The following is a 23,836-nucleotide window of genomic DNA, read 5'->3' on the forward strand; positions in this document are numbered from 1 at the left end:
ATCTGAATTTGAAGATGACAATAATTCACAATTTTCAGTTCCCGATTGTTCACCGCATGATGAACCTTTAGTTGATGCACTTGTTGATCATTTTCATGAGGATATTGTTAAAAATTCAAAAGATGTGGGTAGCGTATCTGTGCCCGCTGGGTGTTCTACTGTTCAAGGTATGTCAGAGGTTGTTGCTAAGAAGGTTTGTGCAGACTCTCCTACCATTTCTCGTGAGTCTGAGAACGCTTTGGGGAAGAAGGTTGTGGAGAGTTGTATAGGCTATAAGAAAACTGCACCCCCTAAACGCAAGGTGGCACCGTCATTGATTGGTTTGAAAAAAATAGCAAGACTTTCAGGTACCGACAGATATGAATTGATCAGGTCCTTGAAAAAATCAAAAAAATCAAAAAAACTTTTTTTGAAAGGGAAGTCTTCTAAAACTTCTTCCAAAATTTCCTCAAGTAAAATTCATAAGGTTTCCTTGTCAGCGGGTTCAGGTAATTCTGTTAAATCGAAGGATTGGGAGAATTGGGTTGTTCTTCATGGTAATGCAAAAGAAGTGGAGGAAGATATTGTCGAGGTGGGAAAAAATATTGGTATTGGGTGTAATAACAGTTTTCAGGCTCTTTCTCGAGGAGGTGTTCGTGGAGGGTCGAAAGATAGAGGGGAGGGGAGGTTGGAAGGAGCGAGGGTTGTTTAGTGAGTCGGGGGCGGTTGTGGTGGTGTGTGGGGAGTCGGTGGTTTTTATGAAGATTTTATCTATTAATATTAGGGGGCTTGGAGCACCTGAGAAGAGGAGGGAGGTTCTTAGACTTGTTGCCGAGAGGAAACCGTCAGTGTTATGTTTGCAAGAATCAAAGTTGGCAGTGGTTGATGAGTTCGTGTGTCGCTCTATTTGGGGGTCTGATCCTATGGCTTTTTCTTTTAAAGCTGCAGTTGGTGCTTCTGGTGGTATAATTACGGTGTGGGATCCTAATGTAGTGGATGTTTGGTTGACGGTTAATTTTTCGCATTGTTTGATGATTAAGGGGTCGTTTATTAAAAATAATGAAGTGTTTTGTTTGGCAAATATTTATGCTCCTTGCAATCTTCGGGGGCGTCAGAGTTTGTGGGATGCTGTTTCTAATTTATTCTTGACTCATGGTGATGTAGCTTGGTGACTTTAATGTTGTTCGTAATAGTGAAGAAAGGAGAGGCCGAGTTGAAAATTCAGTTTCTGGTGATTGTGATATCTTCAATCAGTTTATTGATAGTAATTCTCTCATTGATTTACCTTTATGTGGCCGTAATTTTACTTGGTACCGGGGCGACGGTGTTACAATGAGTCGGCTTGATCGATTTTTATTATCTGTATCTTGGACGAACTTATTCCCTAATTGTATACAGGTTGCTCTTCCCCGAGGTTTGTCGGATCATTGTCCTATTCTGTTAACCATTGATGAGGAAAATTGGGGGCCTAAACCTCTCAGAATGCTCAAATGTTGGGCGGATATTCCTGGGTATGGTGAGTTTGTTAAAGAAAGTTGGCAGTCGATTCAGGTTCAAGGTTGGAGTGGTTTCATCTTGAAGGAAAAACTTAAAAAAGTAAAAGAACGTTTGCGGAGTTGGCACTTGAATCATACATTTAACATTAACAGCAAGATTCAAGGGGCTAAAGATAGAATGGCGGCTTTGGATGCTCTTGGAGAGATTAGTTCTCTAAGCACTGATGAAGTGAATGAAATTCACTTGCTTTCATATGATATTATGGCTTTCTCGAAACTTCAAGCTAGTATGCAGTGGCAGAAATCAAGGATTACTTGGTTGAAGGAAGGTGATGCTAACTCTAAGTTTTTTCATGGTTTTATGTCTTCCAGAAGAAGGTCGAACTCTATCATTTCTTTGGCATCTGATGGTGGTAGCATTGAAGGAGTGGAGCCTGTGCGTCATTTGATCTTTCAACATTTTCAAAATCACTTCAAAAGGGGCACTCAGCCGCGGCCAGATATGGGAGGTTTGACTTTCAAATTGTTGTCTATGTCGGATGGGGCTGATCTCGTTCTTCAAAGACTTTTGGGATATATTAAAGATTGATCTTTTGAACTTTTTTGCGGAGTTTTATCATCATGGGAAAATAACGAAAGGTCTTAATTCTTCTTTCATAGCTTTGATTCCAAAGGTAGACAGTCCTCAAAGGGTGGCAGATTTTCGTCCTATAGGCTTGGTGAGTAGTGTTTATAAAATTTTATCTAAAGTCTTGGCTAATCGTTTGAGAATGGTGGTGGGAAGTGTTGTGTCTGCTTCTCAGTCTGCTTTTATAAAAGGTAGACAGATTTTAGATGGTATTCTGATAGCTAATGAAGTAGTAGATGATGCAAAGTGTAATGATAAAGAGCTACTTATGTTTAAAGTGGATTTTGAAAAGGCTTATGACTCGGTGGATTGGTGTTACTTAGATGAGGTGATGATTAAAATGAATTTTCCGTCTAAGTGGCGTTGTTGGATTATGGAGTGTGTTACCACTGCTACAGCATCTGTGTTAGTGAATGGTTGTCCAACCGATGAGTTTCATTTTGAAAGAGGACTTCGTCAAGGGGATCCTCTTTCCCCTTTTCTATTTCTCTTTGCTGCCGAAGGTCTTGATGTGATGATGTCTGCGGTTGTTTCAAACGGCTTATTTACTCCTTATACAGTTGGGTCGCAGGTTACTGTGTCGGTGTCTCATCTTCAATTTGCTGATGACACTCTTTTGATTGGTGTCAAGTCTTGGGCCAATGTTCGAGCAATGAAGGCTGTTCTTTTGTTATTTGAAGCTGTATCAGGTCTGAAAGTGAATTTTCACAAAAGTATGTTGTTTGGTGTGAATATTAATGAGTCTTGGTTGCATGAGGCAGCGGTGGTTATGCATTGTAGGCATGGGCGGCTACCTTTTATCTATTTAGGCTTGCCTATTGGAGGGGATACTCGTAAACTTCAGTTTTGGCACCCGGTGGTTGAGAGAATCCGTCGACGGTTGTCCGGATGGAAGTCTAAGAATTTATCGTTGGGTGGTCGGTTGGTTTTGCTAAAGTCCGTTCTGTCGTCCATTCCGGTTTATTTCCTTTCTTTCTTCAAAGCTCCCTCAGGTATCATTTCTACCCTTGATTCTATTTTTATTAAGTTTTTTTGGGGTGGTGATGAGGATTCTAGGAAAATTTCTTGGATCAAATGGGATAATATTTGTTTGAATAAGGCGAATGGGGGTTTGGGTGTGAAAAGATTGAGGGAGTTCAATATTTCTTTGTTAGGTAAGTGGATTTGGAGGGTTTTGGAGGATAGGGAGAGTCTTTGGAATGTGGTGTTGCGTGCGAAATATGGTGAGTTTGGAGGGAGGGTGCGATTTTGTGAGGGGGTTGGGTTGATTTGGTGGCGGCAGTTAAATCAAATCAGGAGTGGTGTGGGGTTGGCCGAATCGACGTGGTTGGTTGATAATTTAGTCAGGAAGGTAGGTGATGGGAGTACCACCATGTTTTGGGAGGATTCCTGGTTGTTAAATGTTCCGTTGGCTGTAGCTTTTTCTCGACTTTTTGATTTGTCGGAAAATAAAGGTGTAACGGTGAGGGAGATGTTTTTATTAGGCTGGGGGGCTGATGGGGGTGCTTGGAGTTGGCGACGGAGATTGTTTGCTTGGGAGGAAGAGTTGGTGGGGGAGTGTGTGGAGCGGTTGGCTAACTTTGTTTTGCAGGTAGACATTTCTGATAGGTGGGTGTGGAATCTCCACTCGTCACAAGTATATACAGTGCATTCAGCTTATTCTTACTTAACAACGGTGGATACTAATATCAATGCAGAGTTTGATCATTTATTATGGCTTAAAGCAGTCCCTTTAAAGGTTAATATTTTTGTTTGGAGGCTCTTTCTGAATCGCCTTGCTACAAAGGATAATCTTCGCAAGCGGAATGTCCTCGAGGCTACCAACGTTTTTTGTGGTACTTTATGTGGTAAGGAGGAGGAAAGAGACCATTTATTTTTTCAATGTGATTATTATGGTCGGTTATGGCTTATGCTATCAGATTGGTTAGGTTTTGTCACGGCGCTCAATGGAAACTTATATTCACATGCTAATCAGTTTTGTGCACTTGGAGGATTCTCAAAGCATTCTATGCAAACTTTTTCTATTATTTGGATTTCGGTCTTATTTTCTATTTGGAAAGATCGTAACAGGAGGATTTTTCAAAACGAAATTGTTCATATGGAAGTTCTTCTTGAAAGGGTCAAACTTCAAACGTTTTGGTGGTTGAAAGCTAACTACATATTGTTCGTTTTTGATTATTCTTATTGGAGGCAAAACCCATTATCTTGTTTACAGACTATTGTGTAAAGTCTGTTTTTTGGTTTTTGTTTTATGGCGGATGTAGCCTTTTTGTATTCTATGTAACTTTCTCAGCTCCCTTTGGCACATCTTGTGCTTAAGGGACTGATTATTTTATCTATATATATATATATATATATATATATATATATATATATATATATATCATTTAGCTTCTTCAAAAAAAAAAAAGGGATCAAACTCCATGTAGTTCTCTCTCAAAAAATATTTTTTGTGTGTTTGGTTGATTTTAATTTTTGTTGGAAAATGGTTTTGAAGAAAAGAAAGAGGCCTTAAAGGCATAAGAGAAGAAAATGGTGAATGGTTGGTTCAATTGTTATTAAAAAAGTCTAAGTAGGGATTAGGATTCATTTGGATTTGTTTAAGAAAATAAAGAAAAAAAAATTCAATGGAGTTTTGACTCCAAGGTTTGTTTGGAAAAATTTGAGTGATGGAATTGGTTTATTATTTTTTTGAAAATTGACATTTGTCTAAAAATCGCGTTTCCTAAGCATACATCTAAACGGTAATCATGCAACGTGTGTGCGTGTCGGTGCTTGTGTCGGTGTACATCACTTATAGTGTCCATAGTCCTTTACATTGAGTCCTAAATACATGCTATGGTCTTGCAAGGAATTAAAAAGGGAACTAATCTACCTAAAATTATTACAAACCCATTTGATATAGAAATGAATAGAAAAAAAAATAAAAAATAATGCCTAAACTATGAGATGGATGAAATATGAAATGAAATGGTTAGTATCATAAAGCATAAAAATGGTAAAAAAGGTAAACAAAATTGAATTGAATAGCAAAAAAGAAAAGAGCAATGAAATGAAATAAAATGGCAAAATATACCTAGAATTAGGTATAACACTTAGACATGCATATGGCTTATAATTCCCTCATCATAGCCATTTTTAAAAGAGATTTGATTTTAAGCTACAATGTGAGAATCATAAGAACACACACAAGCAAAGCATCATACCATATTCCTAGAGATATTTTTACACATTATTTAACATGTAAAAAAAATAAAAAAAAATAAAAATATCACAAAATGTCAAAAAATGCACCAAGAACAAATAGGAATTTAATGAGCAAGAATTGAAAAGAGAAAATGAAGAAAATAAATGCAAAAATAAGCAAGTAAATTCTAGCATTTAGAGAAAAAATTAAAATGATAGGGAAAATTTTTTTAGGAAATTTTTAGGAGCATAAAATGCCAAGAAAGTGTAAAAAAAGTATTTAAAACACAATAAAAAAGCAATTAAAAAGAGGCTCAGCAGGATTTAATCTGGACCGTTGGATGAATCCAGAGGTCCAGATCTAACTCCCAAGATCTCATCACAGCCACTGGATCAAAGATCCAAGGGTTTAAAAAAACACAAAAAGATAGTGTAAAATTGCAGGAAGCACAATGACCGTTAGATCAAAGATCTAACGGTTCAAACAGAAGATATACCATATTTCACACAGAAGATCACACACATGATTCAAAATCAAACACACAGCAGCCATCAGATCTTGGAACAATCCAGATCTGATGGTTCACAGAGCGAGGGAACACAACAAAAACATGCACGCGCGCGCGTGGGTACGGAGGGAGTATATAAAGGAATTTCACACAAAAAAACTCACAAAAACAAACTCCTTCTCTCTCTAAGTCACACTTAGAGAGAGAAGCTCTCCCCTCTCTCTAAAAAAGGTCGCCGGAGAAGAAGGTGGAGGAGGTGGCCGGAGTTGCTCAAAACGTGATTAAAAATAAAATTGGACTAAAAAGTAAATTTGACGAAACGTAAAGCGAAACCAAAAATAAAATCAACAAAAGGACTAAAACAAACCAATTACTGACATGAGGTATTTTAAAATACCTCCCTGTCGAAATTTTGACAGGAAAAGACCAAAATGCCCCCCAGGGACTAAACTGATCCAAACTGACTCAAATACAATTTTTGAAATGATTTTTAAACAAAGACTCAACAATGATTTGTACAGACAAATTGAAAAGACTCAGAGGCAAACACAGCGACAAAAATGGGTTCCACTGCAGGAAATGACCAAAATACCCTTTTGTATGATTTTTTTGAAATAAAATGCAAGAAAAGTAATGCGACGTTTCAGAGAGTTCTTAAATGATTTGTAATGTCAGAAAAGACAGAGGCAGTAAAATACGTTTAAAAAGAGAGTAAAGGTTCAGAGTAAAATAATAGAGAATTGACAAATATCAGTGTTAGAAAAGAAATTTGAACGAGTATTTTGAGGTCCAAAATCAGGGTACAACAATGGAATTTGCTTGTTTTTTGGAAAATTGATATTTTTCTAAGTATCGCGTTTCCTAAGCATACATCTAAAGCGGTAAACATACAACGTGTGTGCGTGTCGGTGCTTGTGTCGGTGTACATCATTAGAGAGTCCATTGTCCGTTACATTGGCCCTAGTTTACATTCTATGGTCTTGCAAGAAATTAAAAGGAAACTTAAACTACCTAAAATATTACATGACATTTTAACATAGAATTTAAAAGGTAAAAATGCCTAAACTATGAGAAATTGAGATGAAAAGGGCAAGATGCTCATGAGATGGATGAAACATGAAATGAAATGGTCAGTAAAACAAGGTGTAAAATGGTAAGAAAACAAGCAAAGAATTACGAGGCGAAACGGTAAAAATAACAACAATAACCAAAATGTAAAATATACACGTTACTTGTAACAAAAGAAATTAACAAATCACATTAAAACAGTAAAACAATCACACAATCAGTAGCATATTCAACATGAAATTGCATATTAATCACTCATATCATGTCAAGACCTCATGAACAAATTATGGCGAGAAAATTCACAAGTTTAATAAAAAAAAAATTAATGAATCAACAAGAAAATATTACATATATTTTTATCATTTTTTAACATGTAAAAACATCACAAAAGTATTAAAAATACATCAAGAAACATATATGAATTTTTAGGAATTTTTTGCAAGAAAATTGGACAAGCAGGGGGTTCAGATAGCAAGAAACAGGGTGCAAATAGCATGAAATAAGAAAAAAAATGCAGAAACAAACAAACTGGAAGCCCAAGCCCAAAACCCATGGATCCGGATGCACAGGAAGCGTTGGATTGATCCAGGAAGCCAAACCCTAGATCTAAAGGCTTAGAATGAAAGGAAAGAACCAGGAATAAACCGGACCGGTTCAGTTGTTTATAAAAAGGCTAGGGGACCGGTTTATTTCATTTCTTCCTCTCCTTTCTCTCTCTTCTCTCATCCTAGTGAGAGAAGCTCTCACTTCTCTCTTCTCCTCCCTCGCCGGTTTCTGGAAAATGAAGATGATCTTCATCTTCTCCGACGTGGTGGCCGGCCGCCCAAGGGAGGCGGCGCCGCTGCCGGAGTTGAGCAAGCTTCTCCGATTTCAATTTTTTTTACATATTTGGAAATCCTTTTTTGTTCTGAACACGAATCTGAACTTACTTTTTGCATGCAAGGCTTGAATCAACGTAGATCTAAAGATTTTCTTACGGTTTTGAAAGTATTATTTTTTTTTAGGTTTTCAGTTTTTTTTTACTGAAACTCTTTGGAACTTTAAAGATCTACATTGATTCGTTCTTGTTATGGTTCTTAAGCGAGAAAGGGGAAACTTGCGTGTTTACCTGTGGTTTCAATTGGAGATTTTGAGTGAAGATCTTCGGAAACACTTGAACTTGATTCTGTTTGTTGATTTTTGGATTTGAATCCGAAAATAAATCGGTTCTTCTTCTTCACCGGTTCGATTTCTTCTTCTTTCCCTCTTCTCAGATCCTTCGTGATCGTGCTTGAGTTCGTCACTGATGGTGATTTATTCGCACTGGAATTGCGAAGGAAATGGTTCAATGATGATGATTCAGTGATGAATCACTGAGAACTGTAAAGAAATCAAAGAAAAATTGTTGAATTCTGGTTCTGGAAAAGTTAGGGTTTTTGAATGTTCTTGGTGATTTTCTGTGATTTTCTGTTTTGATCTAACTGAAAAGAGAGAGAAAATGTGATTCTGTTTTTGGTGATGTGTCACTGATTCTCAGGATCTGTGTGGATTTTATTCTATTTATAGGCTGCCATGTGTGTTTCTGGACCAATGAGAGAAGGCCACCTGTTTTGGACTTAGGGACTTTCCTGCAAAAATAAGAAAATTGGAGGACTGGACTGCAATTAAGAAAAAGGACCTAAAAATGCAATTTTAAAAAGTATTGGACTAAAATGTAATTTTAGAAACTGTTTCAGGGACTAAAATGTAATTAAAATAAAATTGGACTAAAATTGGTAATTTGGAAAAAAACGTAAAGTGAAACCAAAAATAAAATCAACAAAAGGACTAAAACGAACCAATTACAGAAATGAGGTATTTTAAAATACCTCTCTGCCGAAATTTTGACAGAAAAAGACCAAAATGCCCCTAGGGACTAAACTGACTCAAACTGACTCAGATGCAATTTTTGAAATGATTTTAAACAGAGATTCAACAATGATTTGTACAGACAAGTTGAAAAGACTCAGAGGCAAACACAGGGACTAAAATGGGTTCCACTGCAGGAAATGACCAAAATACCCTTTTTGTATGATTTTTTGAAATAAAATGCAAGAAAAGTAATGCAATGATTCAGAGAGTTTTCAAATGACTTGTAATGCAAGAAGAACACTTTGGATAGTTTTATGCAAGAAAATCATGCTTGAACGTACTTTGAGACAGAGACAGTAAAATATGCAGATGAAAAGAGAGTAAAGGTTTAGAGTGGAACAACAGCGAATTGACAAATATCAGTGTTAGAAAAGAAATTTGAACGAGTATTTTTAAGTCCAAAATCAGGGTATACAAATTGGAACCAATAAAGGAACCAATGATGTGTGAATTTACATGTTATCCAAAATTATAAAAAAGAGTGTTGTTGTAATACCCATATTTACATCAAATGAAATCAAGCAAAGAAGTAGCATCAGTGAGTGAAGATAATCTAGTCTAGGATTAGAGTTAAGTGATCTGTTGAAAGTGTGGATCATGAACACCAAATCTTTATTTGGAAACCACTTGAACATGCATATTTTTAGGTGGCTTCTCTAGATCAAAAATTAACTTATCACCTACCTCTAACATATGTTATCGGCAAAATTTGAACCATTGGCCGCCTAAGTATTTTTTGTAACTTGCTCTCTTTGCCGTTATCAAGCGACACTTATACATTTTTTGAGCTTGTTTGTCGATGAGTGTGATTGTTTTCTGTGTTCCTTTTAGAAATGTCATTGATATCTCATTTGAGAAGTGTTAGATACAAAACAAATTGCAGTGTTAATTAGAAGTTATATATATGTACATTTCTAAAACATTTACCAAAGCATTATAAAGATTTACTGTAGGAAAATAACATGTTTTATTTTTCTCAAGAGATTAAGAAAACAACATTACAATTAACATGATACTAATTGGAACCAATGAATGAACCAACAATATGTAGATTAACGTTAGATAATAGTTAGGTTTATAAAAGAGATTGCAAGTTTCATAGACTAACCAAAAAGGATTTTTGCCAATACTTACATCAGACAAAATGAAAAGAACAAATGACATCCCAAAGTCAAGATAGTTTACGACTACAGTCCAAAGCGATACATCAAAATAGTAGAAGTTAAAATAGTCCAACAACAAAGATCTACTTTGGAACAACTCGAATTTGCAAGTTCTTCTGCGACTTTTCGAGATCAAAGATGAGTTTACTCCCTTCTTCCATCACTCGTTATCTGCAGAAATTAAACCACTGCCCACCCAAGTAATTTTCATAGCTTGCTCTATCGGCGGTAATGAGATGACAGTTATACTGTCTCTGTGTCTGGTCATCAATGAGAGTGATTGTTTTGCACTTTCCTTTCAGAATTGTTCTTGACACCTCGTTTGGGAAATGTTAAACAGGAAAATAACTGCAATATTAATCTAATGCATATTTACATGGATAAGATGTATGCGAATATAGTTACATATAATTTATAAAATAAAGGTAGCATAACTGATTTTAAGCTAAAGAAAATGTAACATGACTTCTAATTTATCATCCTATTATCTTCCTATAAAGTCTAGATAAATGCATGCATGTACATTATATGTACCCCGTTGACCAATTAACATTGTTGAAACAAATGGAAATTAAGCATCACTTCCGCATGTGCATATATAGCTAGCACCATTTGACATTGATGTCTTTGAACATTTGGTGCAACTCTCATAATACAATCCAAACTGGTTAGGATTGAATTTAGTTGTTTTCCAAATAGTGATGCAATATGTTTCCTAACACAAATTATGCACATGAAATAAAGAATAATGCAATATGTATTTTTAATTTGTGCGTAAAAAAACTTAAAGCATGTTTGTGCATAAAAAAATCAGACATTGACTAAGTTTATAAATTCAGCAATTGGCCTAACCTGAGACAGTTTGGAAAAATCGTTGTACGAAGTACGTTGAGAAGAAGTCGAACTCTGACTTAAGTTCTAACTGAAGTTTTGACTCTGAACTTGAGAAGTGTTAAAGTCACGACAACAATTCAAGAAACATGGTCAAAAAACAATCAAATCGGATTGTGAAATAATAAGTTACTCTAACACTGTATTGTGAAATCATAGTGCAAACTTATTAAGTCTTAAACTTCTCAACAACCGGATGATGTAGGTTGATGAGCAACCTCGAACCTGATCAATTATTACATATATTTGGGTTTCCATGACTACAAAATGGAAGCAAGGAACTCAAGGTAAATGATAAAGCTACGAAGTATTTTTCCCATAGTGTTACATCAACTATATTCCCACTACATAAGGAAAGACATTTTTCGGATCTTTATCAAACTTATACAAAACTATATCATCTGATGTTGACAAAATAGAAAATAATACCTTTTCTGTTTAGCAATGTTTAGTTTTTTTAATAAGAAAAAGATATGCATAGTTTGTTACGATATAAAGGTGCAATATATATATAAAAGATAAGTATAATTTTTTTAGGCATCTATACCTTTTATGTATATATATATATAAGCATAATTTTTTTAGGCATCTATACCTTTTTTGAAGAAAAGACATCTAAAATTTTACTTTTAATTAAAATCAAAATTTTATAAAAATTATACGCATTAGCGTAACAAAAAAACAGACACACGTAAAGAATTACTCTAAACGCTAATATGTGTGTCTTTATATTTGCGAGGTTGAAGAAAGAAAATAAAAATATTCTGTATCATTAAATGATAGCGTAAATAAAAATATTTGTGAGGTTGTTATGATTAAACGATATTTAAATTAAATATATAAGTGATAAAAATATAATAAAATTTCTTTGAAAAAAAGGTAATAAAATTAAATGGAACCTCCTTTAAAAGATTAAATGGAACGGCTAAAAAAAATAAAATGGAAGAAAAAAACATATTGAAATATAATATTTGAAAATAAAAGAAAAGGTTCCCAACGTAAATTGAAGAGAGATGCTTGTGAAATAAATTGTCGAGAAGTAGTTTTTTGAAGTAGCATTCAACAACTTTTGGCCAAAGCTCATTCCATTCAATTTTATGTATTAAAAAAAGTACCTTTTTTAGTAAGTACTTAATTGATATTGTACTTGGCCTAACTTATTCTTAAAAATGTAGAGAAGTTGAAAAAAAAAACCGGGTCAAACGGTATCTTAATCTCCCACAACGGCAGTGTAGAAGCAACTGAATTTGGGAGAAAAAAAAATTAGAAAATAGCTAAAAATAAAAAAAATTGGAAAATAGTGAAAAGTTGATAAAAATATGAAAATTGGAAAATAGTTAATAAAAATCGGTGAGGTAGCACTCAACAAAGCAATACTAAAAAAAATTATATGCATTAGCGTAACAAAAAATAGACAAACGGACATAAAATATTACTTTAAATGTTAATGTGTGTGTGTGTATATTCGCGAGGTTGAACAAAGGAAATAAAAATATTTGGTATCATTAAATGACAGCGTGAATAAAAATATTTGTGAGGTTGTGATGATTAAACAATATTGAAATTAAATATATAAGTGATAAAAAGATAATAAAAATCTTTTGAAAAAAGATAATAAAATTAAATGGAACTGTTCAAAAAAATAAAATAAAATAAAGTTAAATGTAAAGAAAACATATTGAAATATAATATTAAAAAATAAAATAAAAGGTTCCTAACGTGAGTTGAAAAGAGGTGCTTGTGAAATATATTGTCGAGAAGTAGTTTTTTAAAGTAGCATTCAACAACTTTTGGCCAAAGCTCATTCCATTCAATTCAATGCATTAAAAAATATTTCCTTTCTAGTAAGTACTTAATTGATGTTGTGTTTGACCTAACTTCTCTTTTAAAAATGTAGAGAAGTAAAAAAAAACCGGGTCAAACGGTATCTTAATCTCCCACAATGGCAGTGTAGAAACAACTGAATTTGGGAGAAAAAATTGGAAAATAGTTAAAAAAATTTAAAAATATAAAAATTGGAAAATAGTTAAAAAAAATCGGTGAGGTAGCACTCAACCAAGCAACACTAAAAAAATTATATGCATCAGCGTAACAAAAACACAGACAGACGGACATAAAATATTACTCTAAACGTTAATGTGTGTGTAAATATTTGCGAGGTTGAAGAAAGGAAATAAAAGTATTTGGTATCATTAAATGACCTAACTTCTCCTTAAAAATGTAGAGAAGTTGGAAAAAAGCCGGGTCAAGCGATACCTTACTCTCCCACAACGGCAATTTAGAAGCAACTGAATTTGGATGAAAAAATTGAAAAATAGTTAAAAAAATAAAAATTATAAAATAATTAAAAAATATGGTGAAGGGCAAAATGGGAAATTCACCCTAAAAATGATGAGGTGACACTAACCACACCCCATCAATAAGAAATTACTAAAATGCCTCTCCTAGGGGCAAAATGGTAAAATTCCAAGGACTTATCTTTATAAAATATAGTAAGTAGATTTGCATAAAATGGTATGGTAATTATTCTATGCTATGACAGCTCAATGGTACATCTATAATTTATTTACCCATTTTTTTTACTTTGTGGGGGGTGGGGGGTGTGTGTGGTTGCAGAGGGTGTAGTTGATGGAGCAACTGAGGTTGTGAAGAATAGTTCTTTGGAATGTGTATTGAAGGAAGAAGCCAAGAATGGTGTTGCTTTGGGAATTTGTGGCGAGGGTGTCAAGAATGGCTTGATAAAACAAAATATTTTTCAAAGGTATTTTTCATGTGGCTTTATCCATGTATATTAAAAAAACTACAACAATTAATAATTGAATTGATTTTAGAGTTAATAGTATTTTTCACCCTTGTAATATATGCCATTTTCAGTTTTTGCCCTATAAAATTTTCGGTTTGATTTGCATCTTCGTAAAAAAAAAGAATCCGAAAAACACCCTTAATAGGCCATTAAAAAACCAAAATTTCTTAAAAAAATTATATAAACTCAGTTGAAGTAGGTCATGTAAACTGAGTTTAAGTGTACATCTAAAAGTTCAACGTTGTTCAATGATTATACGTTATATCAGTTTAAGTATCTACGTGTAAACTTAGTTTACATGAACCTACTTAATCTGAATTTAAGTTAACCTCAACAATGTAAAACTGAAACTAGTACAGTCGAACAAGAAGAAGAAAATTGAAACTAGCGTTATTGAAAAGGAAGAAAAAATTCACTTATTTATAAGCAATTGAGTGTGAATGAAAGATGTTTTGATTTACTTTTTAATCTTCCAATAGAGATTAATTGAACATCGGGATTGTTTGATCGTTGGTGGTTGAAACTCTTGATTTTACTGTTTTTTGGTTCTAGAAATAATTTCGTGTTTAAATTAATTTGGAAGAAGTCTGAAAGACGAAATCATTGATTATTGAATCAATGGCGTCAGGCACAGTATACAATTTTCCAACGCTCTTTACTTGTTCCTCTTCCTCTGCACACAAAAACCCCCAACCTAATCTCTCCCTCCGTTTCAACCCTCCTTCCAGGTCAAGATTCTGTGTTGCTGCGATTGTGCCACAAAAGCTTCCCTGTCGGCGTCGAGTACTTAGAGTTCATGGTTTGCTTGGTGATGATTCTGTCACTTCCCCTTTACCAGAATCAAACAATTCTCAACCGGTTAGTCATTTTTCCAGTAATCACATCATTTTGGTCCCTAAACGTGTGTGATGCTCGAAATTACAAACACATCATCCTTAATGTCTCTTTTGTTAGTCATTTTATGGTATTGTGTTCCGCGTCCGACACGACACCAACACATATAATTACACCGAATTATGAGATTTTCTCAAATTATTAGCAGTGTTGGTGTTCGTGTCCGTATCAATGCTTCATAGCTTATGCATAGGGCAAGATTACTTCAATTTGGAATTTTGATTTGATTGATGATGATGCTATCTATCTTCTATATTTTTTACACTCCCTCTGGTCACTATTACAAGCAAAAGTTCACTTTTTAGGTTCATTCAATAAATGATGTATGTAGTCTATATAGTGACCGGAGGGAGTATATATATATTTTTTTCTTATAAAAAGGTTGGGGGCGAAGGCCAAACATTTATAGAAGATTTGTTTGACTTAGAAAAGATGTATGATTAGACTAAGTTGTCTGAATGTGAAAGAATTGTGAGTGCAGTTGGTAGAGAATACGGAGTATACATAAAACTCTAAGAGTGTGTTTGGATAGGGGAATATTTTGAGGTAATGTAATGTTTTGAGGGAATTCAATTATTTTGAGATGGATTCAAACAATAGAATTCAGCTCAAAGTAGTTGAATTCCCTCAAAACATTACATTCCCTCAAAACATTCCCTCATCCAAACACACTCTAAGGTCACGGTTAAGAGCTTCTACATCTCAACAATTTTAGAAGCTGTTTTGTTGAACTTCTCTATGACTATAGCTATAAATTTATAAGGGCTTTTTTGTTAGTTAAGAACCCATAAGGCAAAAGCCAATCCAAACCGAACCCATGGTCATAACTAAATTAACTTCTGCTGGTCAGCTTTTTCAAAAGCTCCTTCAATGAACTTTAGGTAAGTTAGAAACCAAATACTCACCTCAGTTGAGAAGCTTCTGTAATATAGAGCCTAAGAAGTAATCCAATATGGGCCTTAGTTATTGAATTTAGTTTGTGCTTGCCAAACTAGAATAAGTTTTTGTCTTGTTAATTCATGTGCATTTTTTTCGAACTGCATTTAATCCTTTCATATATGTAAAGTAGTGATGTTGACATTGTTTGATTGGTCTTCGGTCATTCAAAATAATTGGTTTATTGATTAAATATTTATGGACATGAGCTTCCAGCCCGTGTCCTACTTTTGATCTTTGTATATATTAAGGGTATATTCATGCAATTCTTAATCAATTATCAAGTGAAGTTTTTTTTCTTCTTTTTTTATATTATTTTATTTTTAATTTTATTGTTGTTTGTTTTTATCTCATTTCGCCATTTAGAGGAGTAAGTAATGGTTATGGCTGTTGAACATCTATCGGCTCAACTGTATATTGAATAAGAAGTACCAGTCATTTTCCTTTTTATGTTTGCGTATGTATGTTTTTACACATGTATGTATGTATATACTTTCCAATATTAATCATATCTTGTTGGAAGAAACCAATCATCGTCTTCTGTTCAAATATTTGCTCTGTCCAAAGATTTATGATCTCAGTATACTATTATACTTTGCATATGCAGGGCGCTAGTATTGACTTAAATCTTCCAAGACGAAGTTTACTTGTACAATTTACATGTGACTTGTGCGGTGAAAGAACAGAGAGGCTTGTAAACCGATTAGCTTATGAAAGGGGTGCCGTTTTTGTACAGGTATCTATCACTTATTTATTCCTGTAGGACATCTATGTTGAATGTTTATGTTTAATCATATTTTTGTGAACATTAAGCATGATTTTTTTCCTTGTCTTTTAATGTTGTATTCATGCTTGACTTTTTTCAATATATTTTTAAATCATTTTATTTGTTTTTGTTGAGAGTCCCATACTAGATAGTGACGTGGCTTAAATAGTTGTTACGAGTGGGAGCAATTTCCATCTCACAAACCGGTTTAGTGGGTTGAATCAGGCCCGACTCAATGTATAATAAATATAAGAGCCTATTCTGGATCCGTTGAGTCATCCAGTAACAGGCCACCTGGGTAATGTGTCCAATCTGAGGCATGAGGGTGGTGTGTGTAGAGTCATGCATTGATGGTAGAGATAGTAAGATTCATGTATGTTTAGATTCATGTATTCAGGGAGCTGGAGTTGTATTTATTTCTCCTTGTAAACATAACATGTAGTTAATTATGGATTGTATATAAATATCAGATTGTTGAGTGCTTTAGTCAAGCACAACAACAACGACAACAACCAAACCTTATCCCACTAAGTGGGGTCGGCTACATGGATCAAATTACGCCATAATGTTAATAAACCATATTTAGATCCAACTAATTAATCTCTTAATATTTTCTCTTATAGTTTTTCGAAGTCTACCTCTATCTCTAGTGATCTGACTATCCTTCGTTTGATCTACTCTCCTTACTACAACTGAGTTCTTTATTCAAGCACACTCATAATATTTCTCCCCATTATTTTTCACACTTTAATAGCGATTATAAATGGTAGACAACTCTCACCTTACAATTTTTTGTGGATTGAGTTAGGTTAGGTCTAACCTAAATTTTTAGATGGTTATCGAAGTCTATCATAGATATGTTGGTTCATCCATTGTCAGGCCATTGGCAGTCCACTCAGCTAACTCCCTAGATATCTAGTCCTTTGCGTAAGGGGTGTGTGCTGAGCCTCACAGTGGATAGTGATATGACCTGAATAGTGATACAAGTGGGACAGCCCATACCTGATAAACTGGTTTTTTGGTTTCAAGTTGGTCCCTAAACCCCAATTCTAAGAGTTTTGGTGTGGTCAAGATAGGACCTTTTTAACTTGGTAAAGTGGGATAGGGACATTGTTGTCAAGATTGAGCTCTTGCCTAGATTCTACACTCTAACATTTTTCTCTGTGCATGCTGATTGCTGCTTAAATCGATAAACACCTATTGGATACAATTTTTATGATATTTGCAGTTAATATTTCTTGGATCACCATCCACACTAATACCATGTTGCCATACCACATCCTGTCTTTGACCAGAAGAATTTATTGGAAGATTTCTGCATCTTCCACTCCCAACAATTGCATTTGAACTCTTGTTGCAGCAGGAGCCTTACTACTTGTACCACAAGCCATGAATGACAAAAAACAGAAACAATAGTTTGCAAAAGACCACACCAAACATACCCAAAATAGAGGAGAATAAATTGAACAGTCCCAAAAAGCAAATAATCACAAAAGACAGAGAGAGGCATGAGTGACAAAGAAAGTCGTGAGAGACATGGACAGCTGCGAGAGACAGAGAGAGCTGCGATACAAGAGACTCCCTAGACAGTGAGACAGAGAGAACTTGGGTTTGGGTGCGTTAAGGGTTTTAGCTCTTTTAATTTACGGATGTTTAATCAGTCAGGTTGTGCAAATCCGACCCATATCCCGTGTCAAAGGAAAATAGGCAATATTGCCCATAAAATTGTTAAGTTTAACCAATTTTGCAATCTAGATCACGATCTCATAGTGATCTCACCAGATTAAGAACTTTATTTCCAGTCTTCTCTTCAGTGCGAAGGACCACACAATTACCCTCTTGTTTCTTCACTTTACCGCTGCTGCGAAGTGAAACCAGACACTGTGGACCCAACCAACCCCTGCCATCGCCAGCCATCGGTGTATTCACAGGCTCTCCCTAGTTTCCAAACCCTCTGTATCTGTTTCTGTTTGTCTCCCTGTTTCTGCCCCTCAATTTCTGTTTCTCTGTTTCACTGTGGCTCAGTTGTTTGTTATTGATAAGAACTCTTATCTGAGTTGTTTTGTTTAATTACTTAAAGCTTTAGAGGCTTAACTTGTTTGTTTCTTTAAATTTTGTTGGTATCGCTCAAGACATGTGACTTTTATTTGTAATTGTAAATATGAATTTTGGGTAATTTGTTTCATTCTTCAGAAATTGTGTTCCATTTTCTCACCCCCGCTATACTATTTTGGGGTCTGCTGCTCCTCTATCCAAAAGACTGGCAACATACATTGGATAGGGGAATAGGGATCTCCCCTTTAAACGAACATGTAGCGCAGGAATTCTGTATCGAGAGCAAATATAATCATGTTATTACATATTTAATGTAGCTAGTTCTTGCTGGCCTTTACTTTTCCTGCTGAAGTTCTTTTTTTACTTATTCAGCTATGTAGCTAGGGATAGAGTTAATATTGTTAATATTTTTTTTTTTTGAAGGAAATATTTAATTAAATAGTAAATAATTATATTGACGTTGTAAATATATTTTAGCTTACTCTCTAAGTTACTTAGCACGATTCACGGTTTTCATCATATGTCTTTCTTTTCTCTCTCATTCAACAAATATAATTATGTTATGTATAATTAATGTTGTCTAGAATTTGCTTCTCTCTACTTTAACTTCATAAATATAACTTTGCTTATGCTTTTGCACTTAATGTCTTAGTAATAGTTTTTATTCAATAATTTTTATTTCTTTCTCTTTATTCATATTCCCTCACATGCAATAAAGAGAAATGAGTATGTATATTACAGTACATATGTAGTTTTCTATAACGACGTTGTTGATGATTACATGAATCAGCGGCGAAGCCACCCATTATCGAGGTGGCCAAATCTAAAAAAATAAATAAATATATTTTATGTGCTATTTTGACAATTTTTATTGTTAACAAAGCTCTCTTTGTAGTTGTTTATGGGATCAAAAGTTTTAAAATAAGACATAAAACATCTATCAAACAAGTAAATATCTTTTGATTTTCCTATTTCTACTAGCTTTTGACAAATAAACTCATTTGCGGTAGCTAAATATATTTTATTGTGGTAGCTAACTACAAAATAGGGTAAGTTATTCAAATAAAAGTAAAAAAATGGGGTAAGTTATTCAAATAAAAGTAAAAAAATGGGGTAGCCAAAGCTACTGCATTAATTTGCATAGTTTCGCCCATGACTTGAATGGCTTTAACTTCATGAAAGCAATTTTTTCAGCCTCACGATAAGAATGTGTTTTGTAGTTCTGTTGACAATGGCTTTAACCTGTTTAAGAACAAAATTAACTAGTCAAATTCCTGGTTTTAAAACAACCCTTTTTTGTTTTCTCTGAAAATTGGATGGTGTTTTAAGTTATGAATATCATTGCCAGTACAATAACCTTTCACTAATTGTCAACTTGTGTCATCCATTCCCTGTTTTTGTGTATGTAGCATATCTCTCCTCTATTCTGTAATATGTTTAAATGAGAATTTTTTTTTTTGTTTGGAGGTGTAAAGAAAGTGTGAAAACTGGTTTTGTAACGATGAGTTAGGCCCCAAATTTCAACATGGTATCAGAGCCTATCCTAGTCCTATCTTTGGGATTCCCGCATCGTCCACGCTTCAGACCCATTGGTTCGGGCTAAAGCGTGAGGGTGCGTGTTGGAAATTCCGCCTTAATTGCGGTCCGCCCCCAGTCGCCTAAATTGCGACCTTTGGGTTAGCCTTCATTGCAGCCTCCAACACCTTCATTGTGTTGGCTTTGAGGGGGTGGATTTAGTCCCACATCGGATAGATAGGACTCTTGAGAAGAGTTTATATAGAGGAGGCACTCCTCACCTTACAAGCCGGTTTTGTAAGGATGAGTTAGGCCTCAAATTTCAACAGAAAGGTAGATTTAGAGGTTAATGAGTCGGTTCCGAAAATGGTTTTGAATATTACGGCGTAATTTGATCCATGTAGCTGACCCCACTTAGTGGGATAAGGCTTGGTTGTTGTTGTTAGTTATTGTAGGTGTAAAGAAGGTATATTCCAAGCTACCTATTGAATATTTAATTTGGTGTTCAAGTACAAAATAGGTTACTAGATTGCTTTGCATGCTGGCTTGTTCTGAATGTGTATCATATATTCAATTATGTACGATATAGAATTATAATGCAAACTTTCACCCGAATGAAAAGAAAGATAAATTCTCGGTTGTTTGCCTTTCCCATGATTTTATTTTGGTGCTTATCTTACAAAAGAAGCTGCTCGATTGCAAAAGTTCAATAAAATTCATGGAATGGTTGAATTTTAGGATTAAGTATGCAATTTTTTTCTTTTATCTTTCCTTTTTGCCAAGTATGATTTTTAGGTACCTTACGCATTCCATTATTCTTTATAAACATATATGCAGCATTACTGTTATGAAAACACTTATTCTATTGTAAGTAATCTGAAGCTCCTCTTACTAGTGTGCAGGCTGTCAACGACATCACAAATTAGTTGACAATCTTGGACTCATCACAGAGTATGACTTTCGGGAGAAAACAAACACAGACCCAGAAATTGATCAAATTTGACGTGTAAATCATAGCGCTTGAGAGACACTTTATGCGGCATTTCCTAAATATTTCTATAATTAAAAAAAAAAATCATCTCTATTGATGTTTCAGAGCAAAAACCATGATAATTTTTTTTAGAAAGAATTGTAAGTATTGACATTCATTCATTATTCAGATCTATACACCTGGACTGATTTTTTTTATTTTTTATTTTTTTAGTTATATATTTTGCAAACCGAATTGCTTAGAGTGAATAGTATATCACTGAGACTGCTAGCAGCTGTAGCCAGTAAATTCAGTTGTTGCCCATATATTTCTTCCTTGATGATGGTTTGAGGGTGCACCATTCTCTAAAGTAAAAAACATAGGATGTGATCAGAACAATGTGACACATATGAAATGTGTTGGTAATAGATTTCGCTTATATTTAATCTAACTAGCTGTATCTGCAGTTTATATATCTGTATAATTGTAATTTGATATTTCAATGATTAGAGATATTACCAAATTATGACTAGGTGCTCCTGCAGTTGTTATGTCCGCTTCTACTGTACTCCCTCCGGTCTCAAATGTAGGGAAAAAAAAAAAAAGCACATCAATTAAGAAAATGAATTGATTACATTGAAGTCATGTTAAAAAATGTACAACTTTCCAATTTTGCCCTTGTCATGTTTTAGTAATAATTAATGAAAGTGACTTTTGAACTCATGGAGATAGGGTAAAATTGAAATAGTAGCATTTATTAGGTTGCTTTTACTATACTTTTTCTTACATTTGAGACCACAAATTTTTATTTTTTTCCCTACATTTGAGACCGGAGGGAGTAGTATCAGTTGGTGTTGCGCAGGGGGACTCATGGGAGTAATTGTTAGTGTTGGTACTGGTGTTGACATCAGGAGTTCTTGTGTCTGTATCTTATTCTCTTGTGCCTAGGGGACTCAGCCCTCAGCTGCTGGTGCAGGTGCGCCTATTGCAGGTAGGGCTGGGCAAAAATAACCAAAAACCAAATTGAACCGGTTAATCGAACTGAACCGTATCAAAATTAATTGAACTATTTAACCAATTTTCGAATCGAACTATTATTTTGATAACAATTCACTAACCGAACCGAACCGTTAGTAACCACAATTATCCGAACCGAACCATTAACCATAACTATTTTAAAAACAGCTTATTTTAAATAAATAAAAACAGCTTATTCAAAACAACTTATTTTAAAACAGCTTATTTTATGCAAAACAACTTATTCTAAAAAACAGCTTATTCAAAACAACTTGTTTAATGAAAACAACTTATTTTAAAGCTGTTTTGAATAAGCGGTTAGGATGGTTAGTTTTATGTTAGGGAAGTCTACTTCTGTTAACCAAGTCTATTGCGATTCTTTGAGAAATCTACTAGCTGATCTTGGGGCTTATTCGAGGATAGCAACACATTGTTAGGGAACAATTTCGAGTACCTAGTTTTGTAAGCATACAGTTAACATGTACAATGGAAATTGTGATTCTTTTCTTATTTGGCAGTAACATGAAAATACTGCTATGGTAATTATGATTCGTTTTATAGCTTTCATTATGTAACATCCCCAACCAAATAATTGTGTTATTATTATTATTACTACTTGTTATCTATGTATGAATATTCACATTATTTATAAAATCTTATGTTTTTAATTTTGGGTTAGTGTTGGAGACATAGACCAAGTATAAGGTTAGAGTGACCCAAACCCATTTGGTAAGAAACTTAAAACTAAGATTAAGAATTAGGAGGAATTACTGCTTTTAACTAAGGTCGTTTTAGTAAAAGACCCACCATCCATTTACCCCATATAAATAGTCATAATACACTAAAGCCTCATTTTAAGAAGAAAAGAAAAGAATAAGAGAGGGAGAGAAAGAAGATCTGAAACGTAAAAGAGAAAGGAAGGAGAAGAAGAGGGAGAATCGCAAGGAAGGAAGAGAAGAGGAGAGGCCAAAAGAGAGAACAAACATGCTGAGGGAGAGAAATTAAAGGGAGCAGCAACCCTTATCGCAACAAAAGAGGAGAAAGAAGAATCCACCATTTTAGGGTTTAGAGTCACCATGAAAATTGCAAGGTAACATAGTCTTATCCCAAATTCAAAATCTCTCTAGGGTGTACCTAGGATCCCTTACTAATTAATAATGATTGCATGTGTTTGGTTTAGGGTTAATAGAAGTGATAAATTAATTTAAATTAGAAAGATGCAGAAAAGGATCTTGAATAACCAAACGGTACTTTATACTGTGATTAGGGTAGTATTGTTAGAATTTAAGAATCACTTGATTGGATAATAAAATTGTTGCATATTGCGGGAATTAGTGTGGATTTATAGTATATGCTTTTCTTTTGTTGTTTCCAATTCCCTGTTTAAGTTTTCACGGAAAGTACTTTGTATTTGTGACATTCATTGAGTGTGGTTGAATTCTTGTTTCACCTTCCATGTAATTAACTCTTTTTGGTTCACTTTTGTGCTCGAGATGCTTGTGTTCAATAATAATTAGCCCATTCAAAAGAAAATTTGGACATACAAACAAATTAGAATATTATTTCTAAGGAATTCTATTCCTATTGCTTGTATTGTTGAGGCTAAATCCCTAATTAATTTTAAAGATAATAAACCAATATGATTATAGAATTAATGGACTTTGATTAATTCCTTGGTATGTAACTTGTGCTCTTGAGTGTTTTACCAAGACAGGAACAAAGTTCAAATCATACCAGGAATCAAGAAATCAAAGGACATTTGAATTCATGATCTAACACTGAGGTCAGAAAGTTAGATTAGAATGTTGCTCGAAGATCAGAATGTTCAAGCAGATATCAGAAGGTTGTTCTTATACAAGCCAAGAATCTCAAGAACTTTGATCAAGGTTATGTAAGGCACATGTGACATGGATATATGTCCAGGAAAGTACATTTGCATGGATCAATCAAGTAATAAAGGCATATACAAGGATTATGTCAAAAAGGATATTCAATGTTCATTTAAGACTATGAACATTGATGTACTAGGAATATTCCACAAGGGAATATCATCCTAGATGTTAAAATCAC

General features: G+C 34.3%; 2 protein-coding genes across 3 annotated transcripts; both read left to right on the plus strand.

Annotated features, from left to right (window-relative positions):
- The first annotated feature begins 2,245 nt into the window (after window positions 1-2,245).
- On the plus strand, window positions 2,246-4,330 carry LOC120579949 (uncharacterized). The gene has a single exon (XM_039832716.1). The coding sequence runs from the start codon at window positions 2,246-2,248 to the stop codon at window positions 4,328-4,330; it is 2,085 nt and encodes a 694-aa protein (XP_039688650.1).
- A 9,823-nt stretch (window positions 4,331-14,153) lies between these two features.
- LOC25492041 (uncharacterized) lies at window positions 14,154-21,004 on the plus strand. 2 transcript variants are annotated; one of them, XM_013600091.3, is made up of 3 exons: window positions 14,154-14,471; window positions 16,051-16,179; window positions 20,682-21,004. In XM_013600091.3, the coding sequence occupies exons 1-3, from the start codon at window positions 14,232-14,234 to the stop codon at window positions 20,703-20,705; spliced, it is 393 nt and encodes a 130-aa protein (XP_013455545.1). In that variant the 5' UTR covers window positions 14,154-14,231; the 3' UTR covers window positions 20,706-21,004. The 2 variants fall into 2 exon arrangements, with proteins under 2 accessions (XP_013455545.1, XP_013455546.1); XM_013600092.3 differs by having other exon boundaries at window positions 14,156-14,471; window positions 20,675-21,004.
- The last annotated feature ends 2,832 nt before the right edge of the window (window positions 21,005-23,836 follow it).

The sequence above is a fragment of the Medicago truncatula genome, chromosome 4 (assembly GCF_003473485.1).
Source record: "Medicago truncatula cultivar Jemalong A17 chromosome 4, MtrunA17r5.0-ANR, whole genome shotgun sequence".
Classification (NCBI taxonomy): Eukaryota; Viridiplantae; Streptophyta; class Magnoliopsida; order Fabales; family Fabaceae; genus Medicago; species Medicago truncatula.

Bases quoted from the DNA above. Each gene is read 5' to 3' on its own strand.
- LOC120579949 (XM_039832716.1), top strand. From the start codon at position 2,246: ATGGTGGTGGGAAGTGTTGTGTCTGCTTCTCAGTCTGCTTTTATAAAA.
- LOC25492041 (XM_013600092.3), top strand. From the start codon at position 14,232: ATGGCGTCAGGCACAGTATACAATTTTCCAACGCTCTTTACTTGTTCC. The intron at 14,472-16,050 runs GTTAGTCATTTT...TTGCATATGCAG, and splicing joins AATCAAACAATTCTCAACCG to GGCGCTAGTATTGACTTAAA. The intron at 16,180-20,674 runs GTATCTATCACT...TCCTCTTACTAG, and splicing joins GGGGTGCCGTTTTTGTACAG to TGTGCAGGCTGTCAACGACA.